Raw genomic sequence first — 14,227 nt, 5'->3', positions numbered from 1 at the left:
TCTAACAGTTAATGGTTTCATATACACCACCTTCAGTATATGGTAATTTGGGTCAGAGCACATCTTTGGCTCGCACAAAGCACCCCTTCAATGTTTATTGGAAGAACTTCAGAACGTTCATGTCCAAATTCCCAAAAAATGACTTGAAAAATAAATGGATTTTAACAACAACAACGGACACGTTCTTGGCCCTCCAGCCAAATACAAAGCACCCCAGATTTGAAAGTAATGAACAACAGGGGCATTAGTACTCTAAATATATACACTAAGCTGCAGGAAACCCAATGAGTGGCTTCACACACTCCCCGACTCCAAAATGAAAGAGGGCAGGGAAAAAACATGAGTTACCCTCAAACTATGGCTTGAAGAAGAAAAAAAAGTACTCCTTTGCTTACACTCCAAGGTGAAAGAGAATCCTGAATCTAAAGGAGAGAGGAAATGACACAAGAAACAATCTAAATGTATCTCACACATAAAACGCAAACATTCTCATGGAAGCGGTTTTGTTTTCATCAGCGTATCCAATAGCTTTGCTATGCTACTTTTCATAATTAAAAATCTCTGTACTCCAATCTCTGCGCATTGGCCCCCTTTTCATTCCGTTCCATTCCACCACTTTTGTTTATCTCCTCACTGCTCTTTGCTACAAGTTTTTATCCATTCCACTTTAAAGTAACAACATCATCTTTTGATTTGCCTGCAATTGAACTGAATACATACTGGAAAAACCTCTAAGTTCCTTTATCTTCCTCTCTCCTCATCCTCAACTATTCGCATATCCCGGTTTCTACCGTCTCTAAAAGAAGCAGCACATAAACCTCAGCACTTTTCCAACACTTTCCATGTGGTACTTACTATGATAATGTCAATCCAATGTGTTGCTTACTTTAAATTGCTTTTCTCCATATTTGATAAAATGTATCATGCTGTTATTGAAATATGTACAGAACCATGAACCCCAAAGCCTAGGGTCTGTTCTGCTATAACAAAATGGTTACTTACCAGTAGGAGTAGTTTTGCAGCTTGAAGAGTTTTCTGGAGTCACATGCTGTGCATTATTCTGCCATCTAGTGGTTGGGTTTCTCTTTTTTCGTTGGGCGATCGTCAACAACTATTTGGTGCTAGGTCTATCCCTTGTGTGACATCAGACAGCACTCCGGAAGTTCCTGTGTGTTGTAGCCATTTTCGTATTCTTTTTTTCCCTCTTTCTTTAGTGAAATATTATGTCTCCACTTCTTGTCTTTTAGTTCTTGGTTTTCCTTTCACATGATCTTTTCTCCCACCTGTTTGCGTTCCTCTTCTGAGGAGATGGGTGGGTCACATTTGAATCCAGAAAACTATTCCTACTGGTAAGTAACCATTTTGTTTTGCAGCATTAATCCTTTTCTGGATTCACATGCTGGGCATTAGATTATGTAGCGGTTTCCCCTTCCTTGGGATGGTTGTGGTAAGATGATGACTTGCGTACAGGTGTTGAAGTACTTTTTGTACCAACTGAACTTATTTTGTCATCTGTATATTCACACAGTAATGCTTGGTGAAGGTGTGTGGAGATGCTCATGTCGCCGCTGCCCATATAGTGTCTATTGGTACATTTACCATGAAGGTCAGGGTTGTCCCTTTTTTCCTTGTCGAGGTGATCTTTTGGCCGGGAGTTTAGTGTTTTTCCCAAGAAGGAATAGCATACCTGAATTGCTTCTACAATCCAATGTGCAATTGTCCCCTTTGTCACAATTGCTCGTGTAGATAGTATAATAAAGCTCTTCTTATTTCCAGGGTATGAAGGTTTCTTTCTAGTAGTGTTTGTAGGTTTTTGAAGATAACTGCTAGCTGAATGCATTGATTAACGTGGAATTTGCTTACTACCTTAGGTAGGAATTGAGGTTTGGTCCTTAGAACAATCTTGTCCTTGTGGATTTGCATGTGTGGTTGTTTATTAGTTAATGCCTGTAGTTCACTTACTCTCCGTAGAGAAGGTTTAGCTAATAAGAAGGCAGTCTTTATTGTAATGTACAGGAGTTCTGCTTTGTGCATGGGTTTGAACGGTTGTCATTAGCTGTGTTTGAACTGTGTTTAGGCTCCACATCGGCGCTGGAAATTTCCTTGGGGGAACAATTCTTTTGGAACCTTCCAGGAATGTTTTTAATGACCGGTGATGTGAAAAAACATTTACATAATGCTCCGCTACTACAATCTACAATCACTGTCAAGTGCGGCTTGAGTAGTTGATCTTACTGTCCAGAAAGGATGTAAGATATATCTGCAATTTTGCCTGTGTCCGAATATGTACTCAGGCGCCAGGCTGCTAGGCTGAGTGTTGCTGGTCCCTGATGAAATATTTGACCCCCCCACCTTCACTATAAGAAGGTCCTTCTCTGCCTTGAATTTGATCATCTGTACCTTGGATATTTTGAGTAGGCTGGAGTACCAGGTTTGCCTTGCCCATTTAGGAGCTATGAGAATTGTGTCTGCTCCTGGTTGTCTGGCTTTTTCCAGTACCCTTTGTGATAGTGTTATACTCCCAAGTTTGGCCCATGTGGCAAGGCAGCTTGTTCCTTACACTGTCCTAGAAAATAAAGTTTCAACAGTGACCATTTGCACACATTTGCATGTATGACAATGTTGGCTTTGTTTTTCTGAAACTACTTTATTTATACATTCAGCTGCGCACAACTTTTTCATGATGCCCTAAACATCATGTACTAGGCCTTTCTATGCACTAGGTACTATCTTCATCCAGGGGGCGACAACGCTATCCACATAGCCATAACATCACTAATCTAGCGCGCACATCACGAAGGCTGCTTTTATTATAAATAATAGGCATCCCGATAGATTGGTAGAGGAGGCACTTCTGCTGACACCAAAGGCACCTGCCTGAGGAGAAATCACCAAGCACCGGTTTGACATTCCGTGAGGGGTGTCCAACTCGAGACCAATATGGGGTCCTTCATTCTCTCCCACCAGGAAATAGGGTTGGATCGTCCCTAGGGGGGAATTCTTGGCTCTACACCTACACGCACTTTTAGATCTACTCAGAGTAGGGTTTGCATCGTAGGAGTACAGAAGATTAACATATTGCATATATGCCTGCATATATTCATTGCTTCAGCACCATGGTAAAAATGTATCGGTTTACTCTTTTTGTGCTTGTAATCTCCTTGATTTACTTCTGTCTTCTAATCATTGCAGCACACGTATTTTAATTCAAGAAGAACGTTGGTTCAATAAATAATATTGAAAACGTCCCACTGTGTATCCTCTGTATATTTCTGAGAAGTGAGCACGAGTGACCGAGCGAAAGGTTCTGGACGGTTTCCACGATTCTTGAGGAATCAGGAATGTCATGTTCCGTGCTGGCCAGAAACGGTTTGCTCCTTGGTAAGTCAGGGGGCTTGCAGTGGCACTGTGAGCTAGCTGGTCTATAGGGCAATACATCCTGCGGGGATGTCCGGAATCAGTCTTGACACCAAGCCCTTAGTTTAGGTTGTCCACACAATGCGCAGATGCTACGGATTAGTGGGAACTACACGACAGTAGATGAATTGGAGAAAAAGCATATGCAAATGTACCTGACCAGTTTAGCTACATGACATTCCCTTTTGATAGGTGGTGTTGAAACCTGGAGGTGAAGGATTGGTATTTCTTGTTCTCCACTGTTGTGAATAGGTCTATTTCTGGTGTCTCCAATAGGCTGAAGACCCTTTGCAGGCTCATTTGCTTTATCTCCCAATCGTGTGAGCTGCTGTTCTACCTGCTGAGCTGATCTGCTTCTGTGTTGGCCATTCCTGGCAGGTGAATTGTCTGCAGGTTGATTCTCCTTGGTATGGTCCATTGCCATATTTCCTGAGCTAGCTTGCTTAGGGTACATGATTTAATTCCTCCCAGTTTGTTGAAGAAGAACATTGTCGTAGGATTGTCCGTCTAGATCAATACTGTCTTCCCTGCTATATGGGCTTGGAATGCCTTTAGTGCTAGAAACAAAGTCTTATCTTTAGGAAGTTGATATGTTTTATGGAATCTGCACCGTTCCATTGACTCTGTGCCCTCAGGTTTCCTGAATGAGCTCCCAACCCTTGTGGGACACATCTATTGTGATGGCCACTGAGGGAGTTGGTGATTTCAAAGGTCTTCCTAGTGTTATGTTCGTGGATGCCCACCATTGTATCGCCTTCTGAACCTTCTCTGTTACAACCGCTAGATCTGCACAACTCCCTGTGGTTTGTGACCAACTGTTGCACATCCATTCCTGTAGAGAACGCATGTGTAGACGTGCATGGGTAATGGGAGGAATGCATGATGCTATCATGCCCATCCCTTTCATAACTGTCTTCACTGTCAGAGGCCGTACCTTTTGGTAGAGGAGAGTATGCCGTTTGATAGCTTGTATCCTTCTTCGGGTTGGGTATGCCTGTGCCATCTTGGAGTTAAATCTTGCTCCCAGGAAGGTTTTTTTCTTGTTCCGATTAGGTGAGGATTTCTTGTGGTTTATGAGAAATCTCAATCCTTGTAGCATTGTGATCACCTGATAAACATGTGAGTAACAACTTTGCTTTGAGCTTGCCTTCACCAACGAGTAGTCTAGATAGGGATAGACGAGGATTCCTCTCCTTCTTAAGGATGCTGCTACTGCTGCTAGGTACTTTGTGAAAACTCTTGGTGCCAATCGTATTCTGAAGGGCAAGACCTTGAATTGGTAACGAGTGTCTTAGTGGACGAATTGGAGGTATCTTTTGTGTGCTTTGTTCATGGGGGATGTGCAGATAGGCGTTTCTTAGGTCTATTGCTGCCATGAAGTACCCTTTTTGTAGTTATGGGGTTACTTCTTGTAGTGTTGACATCTTGAAATGCTAGCGAATTAATTTGTTAATGAAACAGAGATCTAAGAGAAGTCATAACGTGAGTTGTTGCTTTGGCACCACGAAATAAGGTAAGTAGTTTCCCTTGTTGTTCTCCTTTGTAAGTACTTCTCTATTGCTTGTTTTTCTAGGAGTTCCTTTATTTCCTCCCTCAATTGTAAGAGGTTTGTTCTTTGGAACCTTTTCTTCCTTGGTGGATTTGGTGGAGGTTTCTTTGATAGTTCTATACAATAGCCCTGGCGTACCACATTTAAAATCCACTGTCTGTAATTATGCTTTCCGGTTGAAGTGGGTAATGCGCCATTTTGCCTGCCACTGGCATTGTGTGGGTTCCTCCTTTGTGGTCAAGTCCCTTGGAGTTTGCTCCTCCCCCTCTTAATGGTTGTCAACTGGCTCTTCCTCTGCCACGAAAGGAAAGCTTTGGTTGCTGCTGCCAGGATTGGTATCCAGACTGCTGTCCATTGCCTTATGGTTCATCTTGTTGTTGCCTTGTTAAGAAGACTCACCAACTTGTGGGTCTTCTGAGGTTAAATCCTCCTATTTTGAAGGTACCCGTCTGCTGCACGGCCCCCATAGCCCGGCTGTCTCAGTGTCCCTATTTATCTGCTGTAGGGTCTCGTCTACCTCACTTCCAAATAGGGCGTCTCCTGAGAAGGGTTTATTGATTATGGAAGTTTATATTTTTAGTTTGAAGCCTGAAATTCTGAGCTAGGTGTTCCTTCTTAGCGTTGTACTTATACTAACCCTTTATGGGTTTCAAAATAGCGCGCTACTCGCCGAAAAAGCGCTTCAACACCCCATCAAGGCAAGCGCTAAATAAATACAAACCTTTTTCCCCTTTCTATCCCTCCACTATCCTTCTCAATGCAAATAACTGACTAACATATCCACCACTCAAATTACTTCCGTATTTTCACTAGACTAATTCACCACTAATCCTTTATGGGTTCCGGAGTAACGTGCTACTCGCCGAGAAAGCGCTTTGACGCCTCATCAGGGGTAGTAAACACTATATAAATGCAAATACAATACAATTCATTTGTTTGCTGGCTGTATCGGATGCGTCTAGAGCTGATTCCCGATAGGTGTTTGCGATGTTTTTTTTCCCTCCTGTATGATGGATTTTGCTCTATTTATCTTCATCTGGAGTTTGTTCATTAGTTCCTCAATGTCTGTAGGAAAGTTCGAGTTTTTGCATGGTTGCCCCCCCACTTTTTTTCCTGGTGTTGAAGCTCTTTAACTCAGTGTCCCTTGGGTTCCTGCCAATCAGGTACCCAGGGCCTATGTTCTTTCCATAAAACTGTACTGTGTCCCCCCCAAATTGGCCCCTCTCTGGCCCCATGTAAGTCTCTTGTTAAAGGTACCCTAGGTACCAAGAGCCCTGTGATCAAAGAATGCCTCTAATTCTGCTGCACTTATTGTGCCACTCTTAGCGGTCCTGCCATTGCAGGCTGAGTGTATTGGTGCACAGAAAAGTGAAGATGTGACATGGCACCCACCCCTGTGTGCCATGCCTACAACCCACTGCCTATGGCCTAGGTCAGCCACCCCTCTTGCTGGGTGCACTATGCCACTGGTGAGGGTACAGGAGCATGAGCCCTGTACCCCTGTAGTGTCCAAGTCTATTCTAAGACATTTTAAGTGCAGTAAAGTCACAAAGAGTATACAGTCTGGGAGTTGGTCATCACGAACTCCACAGCACCATATGACTTTACTGAAATCTGGGAAGTTTGGTATCAGACTTCTCAGCACTTTAAACCCACACTGATGCCATTGTGGGATTTAATATAAAATGCACTCAGAGGGAATCTTAGAGATGCCACCCGAAAAGTTACCATTACTCTACTGTCTTGGCTGACTGGCTGCTCGCCAGCTGTACCCTCAGACATGCTTCTGGACTCCTGGGTCGGGAGCCTCACGCTCTAGGGGTCCAGAAACAAAGCACATCCAGGGCAAAGGTGCCAAGCCTACTTCCCCAGGATGGGCAGGGTCCACGAAAGGGAAGCTTCAAAAGGCTTGCTGCCTTTGTGAGCTGCCCTAGCCATTTCCTGCTCCAAGCAACTGGCCCCCACCAGTTCTGACCCACACTTTGGGTCGGAAAATCGCCGGAAAATCTGAGATAGGAGAAGAGGCGTGCCCACCATGGGCAACTCTACCCCTCAGGTGAGGGAGGAGAGGTGAAGCACAACTCTCAGTCCACCTCCATCTTGAAATGAGGGACCCAGCCAACAAGAGTGAGGCTTATGCCCCTTCCCACTGGAGGTTGGCATAGTAGGAGGTGTACCCACACCAAGGAAGGGACCCATTCGTCCCAACCTTTACCTACCTGAAACGTCCCTAAATTTAGTATTTAGGGACAACCGTGAACCTTGCCTCCTCAGACAAGAAGAAATAAGAAGGACCGAAGAGCCCTGCTGAAGGAAGAAGGAGGACACCAACTGACTTGGCCCCATCTCTACCGGCCTCTCCCGACCTCAACCTGCTCCAGCAGAATCCCGGATTGTTCTGCAGCCAGAAGTCCCCCAGAACCCAGAAGACCTGCCCTGCCTTCACTGAAAAGACTGTCTCCTGTGAGCAACGGATTTGCTGACCAAAAGACTCCAGCTCCGACCAAATTTACGAGTCTGCACCAGATGCCCACAGCCCAAGTTCAAGTGGCCCAACACCACAGGGAGGTCTCCCTGGCGATCCTGACCTGGGATCTTGTGATCCCTGACCTACCGCAAGTCTCCCGACCACACCTGCAGCCCCTTTCAGAAGGATTCCCCCCTCCCACACCGACTGGAGCCGATGAGAACAATTCAACGCCAAAAGACACTCCTGCACCCGACGCCACCTGGCCTTGGGTGGCTCAACCGACTTTGTCCCAGCATCCCACAACATCCCAACTTACCTCTCAAACCAGTGGTTACCTCCAGAAGATCTTAGTCCCTGAGCCAGCAGTGTTTGTTGCAACCGGAGAATCCCCACTGAAAACAAAAAAACACCCTGCAACCGACTGCTGCTGTGGGTGCACTTTGTGCGTTAACTTGAACCTCCCTCTGCCCTAAGCTTAATTCCAGGAGCTTGTGGCCTGCTAGTGAGCAGGCACCAACCAGAGGCCTCCTTTCCCCCATTGGATAAGATTGGGCCCCAGCACTCTGCTGAGGCCGCTTTCGGAGTGCATTCTTGACCCTGGGGGAACCCTTGTTCTAACCCCGGAAACTCAACCCTCAAGACCATTGACTCAACTGCAAAATGATAACCCCATTTTTCTTCATAGGAGTGCATTAACCTTTTTCCTCTGAAAAACTATTTAGCGTTGAGGGGGTTTTGTATGGAAACCTAAGAAACTGTTTTGATAAAAATTGTTTTACTCACCTTTTATGGAGGAAACTCTGTGTGATAACTAGGCATATCACACGGAATAGAAAGAGTAATCTGAAAAGTAACTTTTAAAAGTAATCACAAAGTAATTTCAAAGTAACTAAAAAGTAATTTCAACTGTTTCTGACCTACCTGTAATTGCCTTCAACTGAATTCAACTGTGTTACATCAGAAAAGTATTATTTTACTTACCTGCACCAAGTCTGGCTTGGTTCGAAAAATAAAATGCAACAAAGAAATATTTGTATACAAAACCAACTGGTCAGAGTTCAGTCTTTGACTGTGTGAAATCATTTCTTGCCTGAGTGTGTACAATAAAAGCTTAACACTACCCTCTGGTAAAACCTTAGTGCTCGCCCACACTACCACAAATAGAGAGTAAGGTATTAACTACTTTTACCTCGGTCCAGAATGCTTGGAATCATTGGAAGATATTGTGTACCTTTCGTGGATGGTGCTAATGTTTCTAGGAGGAAACAGGACTTTCCGTTCTCTTCCTCGAAGGGGACCCGGAAAGTATCAGCTGCTCTCTTGAGGGGGCTGTTGTAGAAGGCTATGTTGTCTGGATCTGAAGCCTTCAAGGGATAGCTACAGACCTCTTCAGGGCTTTCTATGTCACGGTCATTCCACTCTTCTTCAAAAGTTCCTGTCGCTTCCACCTCTTCTGGAACGTCAAGTTCCTTTTCAACATCCTCTTTGTGAGCTTCAGGGGTAGCCGGAGCTTCGAGGGTATCCTTTTCTTCCTCGGCCTCTGCGGTAGTGGAGGGTTTAGCAGAAATCCTGAACTCTTAGCATCTCAAACTCCTTTCGTTGAAGGAGTGCCGTTATTTTCTGCCTCCAGGCATCTTTTCTTCTCTTCCACCTAGAAGGCCCCTTCGGCGTCTGAAGCCGGGGAGCTCCTCTTCTTGGGTGTGGTGGGTTCTTTCTTCAAAGGTATGGTCTTATCCTTCGCGGTCTCTCATCCGGCACCTGTTTGTCGATTTCAACATTTTCCCCTTGTTGGTATTCCTGAAATGAGATCCGAGGGGCATCTTTCGGCCGTGCCTGACCCTCAGTCGTTGTTTTCTTCGACTCCTGGGCTGCCGTTTGTGCCTTGAAACCCTTGGTATCAGACGGGTGAGGGTTTTTTGTTACCTTGTCCGTTTTCTTCTCGACGCCCTTAGCCATCCTTTTTGCTGTACGCATCCTCTCTGCGTCCCCTTCGAGGAGCTCGATGTCCGACCCTCCGTGTGTTGATCCTGCGGTCACCCCTTGTTCGTCTTTGCCGCTTGAGAGGTTAAAGTCCCTCACCGATACTGGCTTTTGCCCGACTAGCATGGCTGCGTGATGGTCCTCCCTCTGCTTTGGATGGGCCATGAGAGTTTTCCACACGAATACCGCGCAGGCCTCGCAGTCCTTATCCTTGTGATTCCTGGGCGGGCAGAGGCTATAAATGTCATGTGGATCGCGTTGCGAAAACTTGTACTGGCAATTAGGGCAACATTTGAATGGTGCATTTTCCACTGCCCCAACACTCCTAAATAATCAAAGCTTCATGCGAATATATTCCACATAATAAATACACATTTAAACTGCCCCAACCTTTCAGTCCAAAGAAAGACAAACTAATTTAAAAAATATATCTTATCAAGCAGTAAGGATTCTCTCCTTGTGTGGTAGGTGGTTTGAAGCTCCAAAGGAACTACTGCTAAATATACAAGTGGCTAACTGCCAAACACACAGACCCACAATGGGTGTAAAGGAACTACATATGAGGAAACGGAGGAACAATGAAAAGTTTGAGAAAAATTCAGCATTTTATAAATTTTCCCTTCCTTAGACTAACAGCACTGTACTCCTGTGGCACATGGGGGTTGGTATTCTAGAGCGCTCAATGTAGAAATTATGCCTGAATGGCACAAATGGCTTTGGTAAGCTCTTGTAGCAGAGCCATTATGGGATGCAGACTGGTGCCTAAAAGATGAAGACTCTTAGTCATAACGGATTTCAAACTTTGAGCGGAGGCCAGTGCACAAGGTAGATGTCACTCAATAGACCCCCTGGAATACTCAAGTGAAGATGGGTTGTGATACAACCATTTACTGAAGAATTGTCATCTTCAAAATATTGCACGGCCCCTTTGACAGTCACATTGCTTTTCTGTGCAAAAGTTTACTAGAGAAGCTTCTTCACACGCTGCATCCTTGTCAATCAGGACATTTCCTTCTCTGAATAAAAGTCCTAGACTTAAATTACTGCTAAAGTCATAACCACCTGGTTCACAGCTAATCGAGTGGCAATGCACACACGTGTCCACCACAATCAACGTGACACTTTTCACAAGTAGAAATAAAATCAAAAACCTCTGTAAAGTCAAGCATTTAAAAATTGAAACACATTATAAGGACCATAACCTAGAGAAATAAAAAAATACTTTAAACAGCAATCGGCATAGTAATTAGGAAAACAATATGCTACTAGAATCAACTTTGATGGCAGACATATTTAATGCAGGTAATTGCAAACTACAGATTCACGGGTTCCTGGTACAATCATGAGGGATAATTACACACACTCCGAATAAGCCAATCAGCAATTTTGTAATTTGTGACCACAAAGTAGAAAAAGCATGCAAACAGGTCACTACATTCAATAGACATGTAACAGAATTGTCCTTTTGGTGTTTGATAGTAATCTGCCACATCCGGTCATCATCCGTGAATGGAAGCTCCAAATTTAGAAAAAGTAAAAGACAATTTCATTCTGCTTTTCAACAGGACAAAGGCCATAGGGGAACAGTGAAGGGCATCATAAACACAAATTGCCTGTGGTCATGTAGAAACACAAAGACATTCTGAAGATGGTCTTGAGGTGACAAGTTCTTCATGTGCTGAAATTGTGCATCAGCGTATGAGAAACTCCTCTCGGGTAGTCACTTCAATGTAAATTTACAAATCTACATGCATAACTAAAATATCTGCCAGTACACGGTGCCTCACGTTGGCAAATGACCACTTGTGCTTCAATGTGCACTCCTGTCAACAGAATTAAAATTTGCAGACAACACTGAATTTCAAGGTATGCATTTAAATGATGATATCAATAATGCAGGAAATCTGGATTTTCTGAGTTGTAACCCAGTATTAATTGCTGGCATTAGAACTCTGTGCACTTTACCCATGCGAACCAGTAGTAAAGTGCTTTTGCTCCCCTTTCAAATTTAGTTGAATCAACATATCATACTCCTAAGTGGTATTTACACCCATAAGTTCCTAGTATATGGTACAAGGTGTACCCAAAGGCCAGGAATGTAAATGCCACTAGTAAACTGCAGTGGTAGTGCAAACATGACTTCAGTCCTTCCCCGTGTAGCCAGATTATGACAGTGTGAAAAAACTACAATTTGACCTGTCAAAATAAGCCATTTTGTAGTTAAAAACCGTGGTGCATGGTATTTAAAAGCAGGACATATAGAAATGTAATATTAACATGTCCTTGTAGTGACTAGCACCCAAAAGCTACTTTCACTGTGGCAGACCTAGCTGTCCTATTTAGAAAACCAGAGAGCATTTTAAAATTCTTATACTGTATCTTGGGACTGGGACTAGCTAAAATAATTTGACAACTATTTGTATTAGTTAATAAAATCAAATTCAACAGTGAAGTTGAATTTTAAATAAATATTAAGGAAAAGTAACTTTTAGAAAGTTACCTTTTCTTTGACTGGATCTCCTGGAAGCTAATTTGCATTATTTTTGCAGCGTTACCCACTCTGTACTTGGCCCGAGTAATGTGAATGAGGTGCGAAATTCCCCTTAGGAGCTACCCAATCTATCTATGTGACTGAAAGGTTGACTTTAATATGCAGGGATGACTCTTCAAATCAGCAGAAGGGTGGGGCTGTGAGCATCCTTTTCGACATTACAATGTCGAATTCTGCTTGACAGGTCTGCTGGGTTCACATATGATTTGGGGTGCACTTGAAAGGAAGAGAACAGGATACAAAGATAATTCTGGTGCAGCCACTGTTCTAGTTGCTAAAGAACCATGCGTTTGTTCTACCAGACTTCTATCTCTGGGTTTATTGAGCTGCCTTGAGCTTCATTTTAGTGTTAAGTGTGGGAGGACACTCAAATTACCATAGAACACTCACCACACACATCCTCCAGTCATCCAAGCCTAAGCTGAGTGTGGCCCAAGACACTGGCCGTCTTGAAAATGCCCAAGGTGGGTAGAGTTGACCTCAGGAACCTTTAGCCCATGGGTAAAGGCATGACCAAGAGTGATTCCCACCCAGTAGCTCATGGCATGTCAGGCATGAATGAGGCACCTGCAGGCACCCACTTCAGAACACTGCTGAACATATGGAAGAACAGTAGATTACTGGACCTGCTGTCTCTGAACTACGATGCAGATAAAGGACTGGAACTGCTCCCTCTTGTACCCAGAACAAAGAAGTGGACTTTAAGGGCCATAAAAACGCCCTCCTGTTCAAACTACAGGGATAAAACAAGCTACAAGTGGGATTTCTTGCAACCGCCTAGCTGGCAACTGGACCTGGACTGGACCCTCCTGTTGGCCTCTGCTTGACATCCTTTTACTCTTAAAGTACCTACCTGGGATCCTGGGGCCTTTAGAATTGTACTCTTGTGGTAAAAAGGTTCAAGGACTAGGTCAGAAGGTAAAACTGTAGACCAGACTAACCATATTGTTTTATCAAACCTGCGCTCCATCGCAGTCAGCCTCACGTTGCGCCCAGGGCCCAATTTACTGCGACCGTTGAATATGGTTAGCACTTTGTGCTTTCTGGCGCTATTCGTACATAAAGAAAATTGAATTTATATCCCTAGTTCATCTTACTAGAGTTTTGTCGTTTTGGTGTCAACTTGTGTATTAAATTAATTTTACAACATCTGTTTGGGATTTTAAATTGTTTTGCATTTAGACTTTATTACTGGTTTGGTACAGCATAAATATTTTACAAAATGCCCTAAGTTAAGCCTGTCTGTGCCATAGCTACCAGAGGGTTGAGTTCCGCTCACTATAGTGATGGAAAAGTTCACCCCGAAAAGAGTTGATCATTCCTTGAGATGGGTAGTCACCCACTCCCATTTATCAGATTTCTTACAAATAAGCAGCAAAAGTTAATAATTTGCGTACATGAACAACCAGTGATCTCAATCAGTGAAGCCACTGGCAATTGAGGGAGGGTCGGGGAGTGGGGGGGGGGGGGGAGAAAGGTCGGAAAGATTTTAAAATACACTATAAAATGGAGACAAACCTTCTACTCAACAAAAAAAAAAATGTGATTGACGAAACCATCACCAAATATTGTTATGGCGAATTATTTTGCAGATACAATTTGCGTGTTACGAGAAGGCTTTTATCTCGCTTAAGTCAAGGCAAAAAACCTTGAGAACTGACAGGTACTGCTACAGAACACGTGTCTATAGAAAAATCATTCAAAGTTAGTTTTACACAACCCTTTTCACAATGAATAATTGTGAAGGTTGTTAAATAATGAGACTCTTCCTGAAGACACTTTATCCATTCGGAGTTTTTCTATCCGTTAAAGTACTGAAGTTATACAGTCTCGCCCGCTTCTTTTTCTAAAACACATCAAAGGGAAAGTGTTCCATGATCCCTGAGATAAGATGCCATTTCTGATACTTTCTTCCAAATTGCATACAAACTGTGAAAACCATATACTGTAACAAACACAATGCTGAGTTAAGAGGAACATATTTCAACAGGCAGCAGTGTATGTCTGCACTGTAAACATATCGATAAATGTTCACGCAAAAAAAAAAAGGAAGCTCACAATATAGTTCTCAGTAAGAATGCATCTGTTTCAAAGTCAAATGTTTGAATGTGGCCTACTCACATGAAAAACTGGGAACCATTAGTATGCTTCCCTCGGTTAGCCATTGATAAAAGGAATGCCCTGTCATGTTTGAGAATAAAGTTTTCATCTGTTTGGGGGGGAAAGAAATAAGGTTAGTCACTCCAACTGTAAAGCAATA

General features: G+C 43.5%; 1 protein-coding gene across 5 annotated transcripts in view; it reads right to left on the bottom strand.

Moving 5' to 3' along the window:
- The window catches only part of NKTR (natural killer cell triggering receptor), a 376,878-nt gene that overhangs the window by 229,296 nt on the left and 133,355 nt on the right, over window positions 1-14,227 (bottom strand). For all 5 annotated transcript variants that reach the window (XM_085628781.1, XM_085628782.1, XM_085628783.1 and 2 more), the window contains one exon: window positions 14,089-14,176. In XM_085628781.1, the coding sequence (XP_085484907.1) occupies window positions 14,089-14,176 (88 nt within the window). The remainder of the gene's footprint in view (window positions 1-14,088; window positions 14,177-14,227) is intronic.

This window comes from Triturus cristatus, chromosome 10 (genome assembly GCF_964204655.1).
Source record: "Triturus cristatus chromosome 10, aTriCri1.1, whole genome shotgun sequence".
Taxonomy (NCBI): domain Eukaryota; kingdom Metazoa; phylum Chordata; class Amphibia; order Caudata; family Salamandridae; genus Triturus; species Triturus cristatus.
This window is presented reverse-complemented; position numbering and strand designations above follow the sequence as displayed.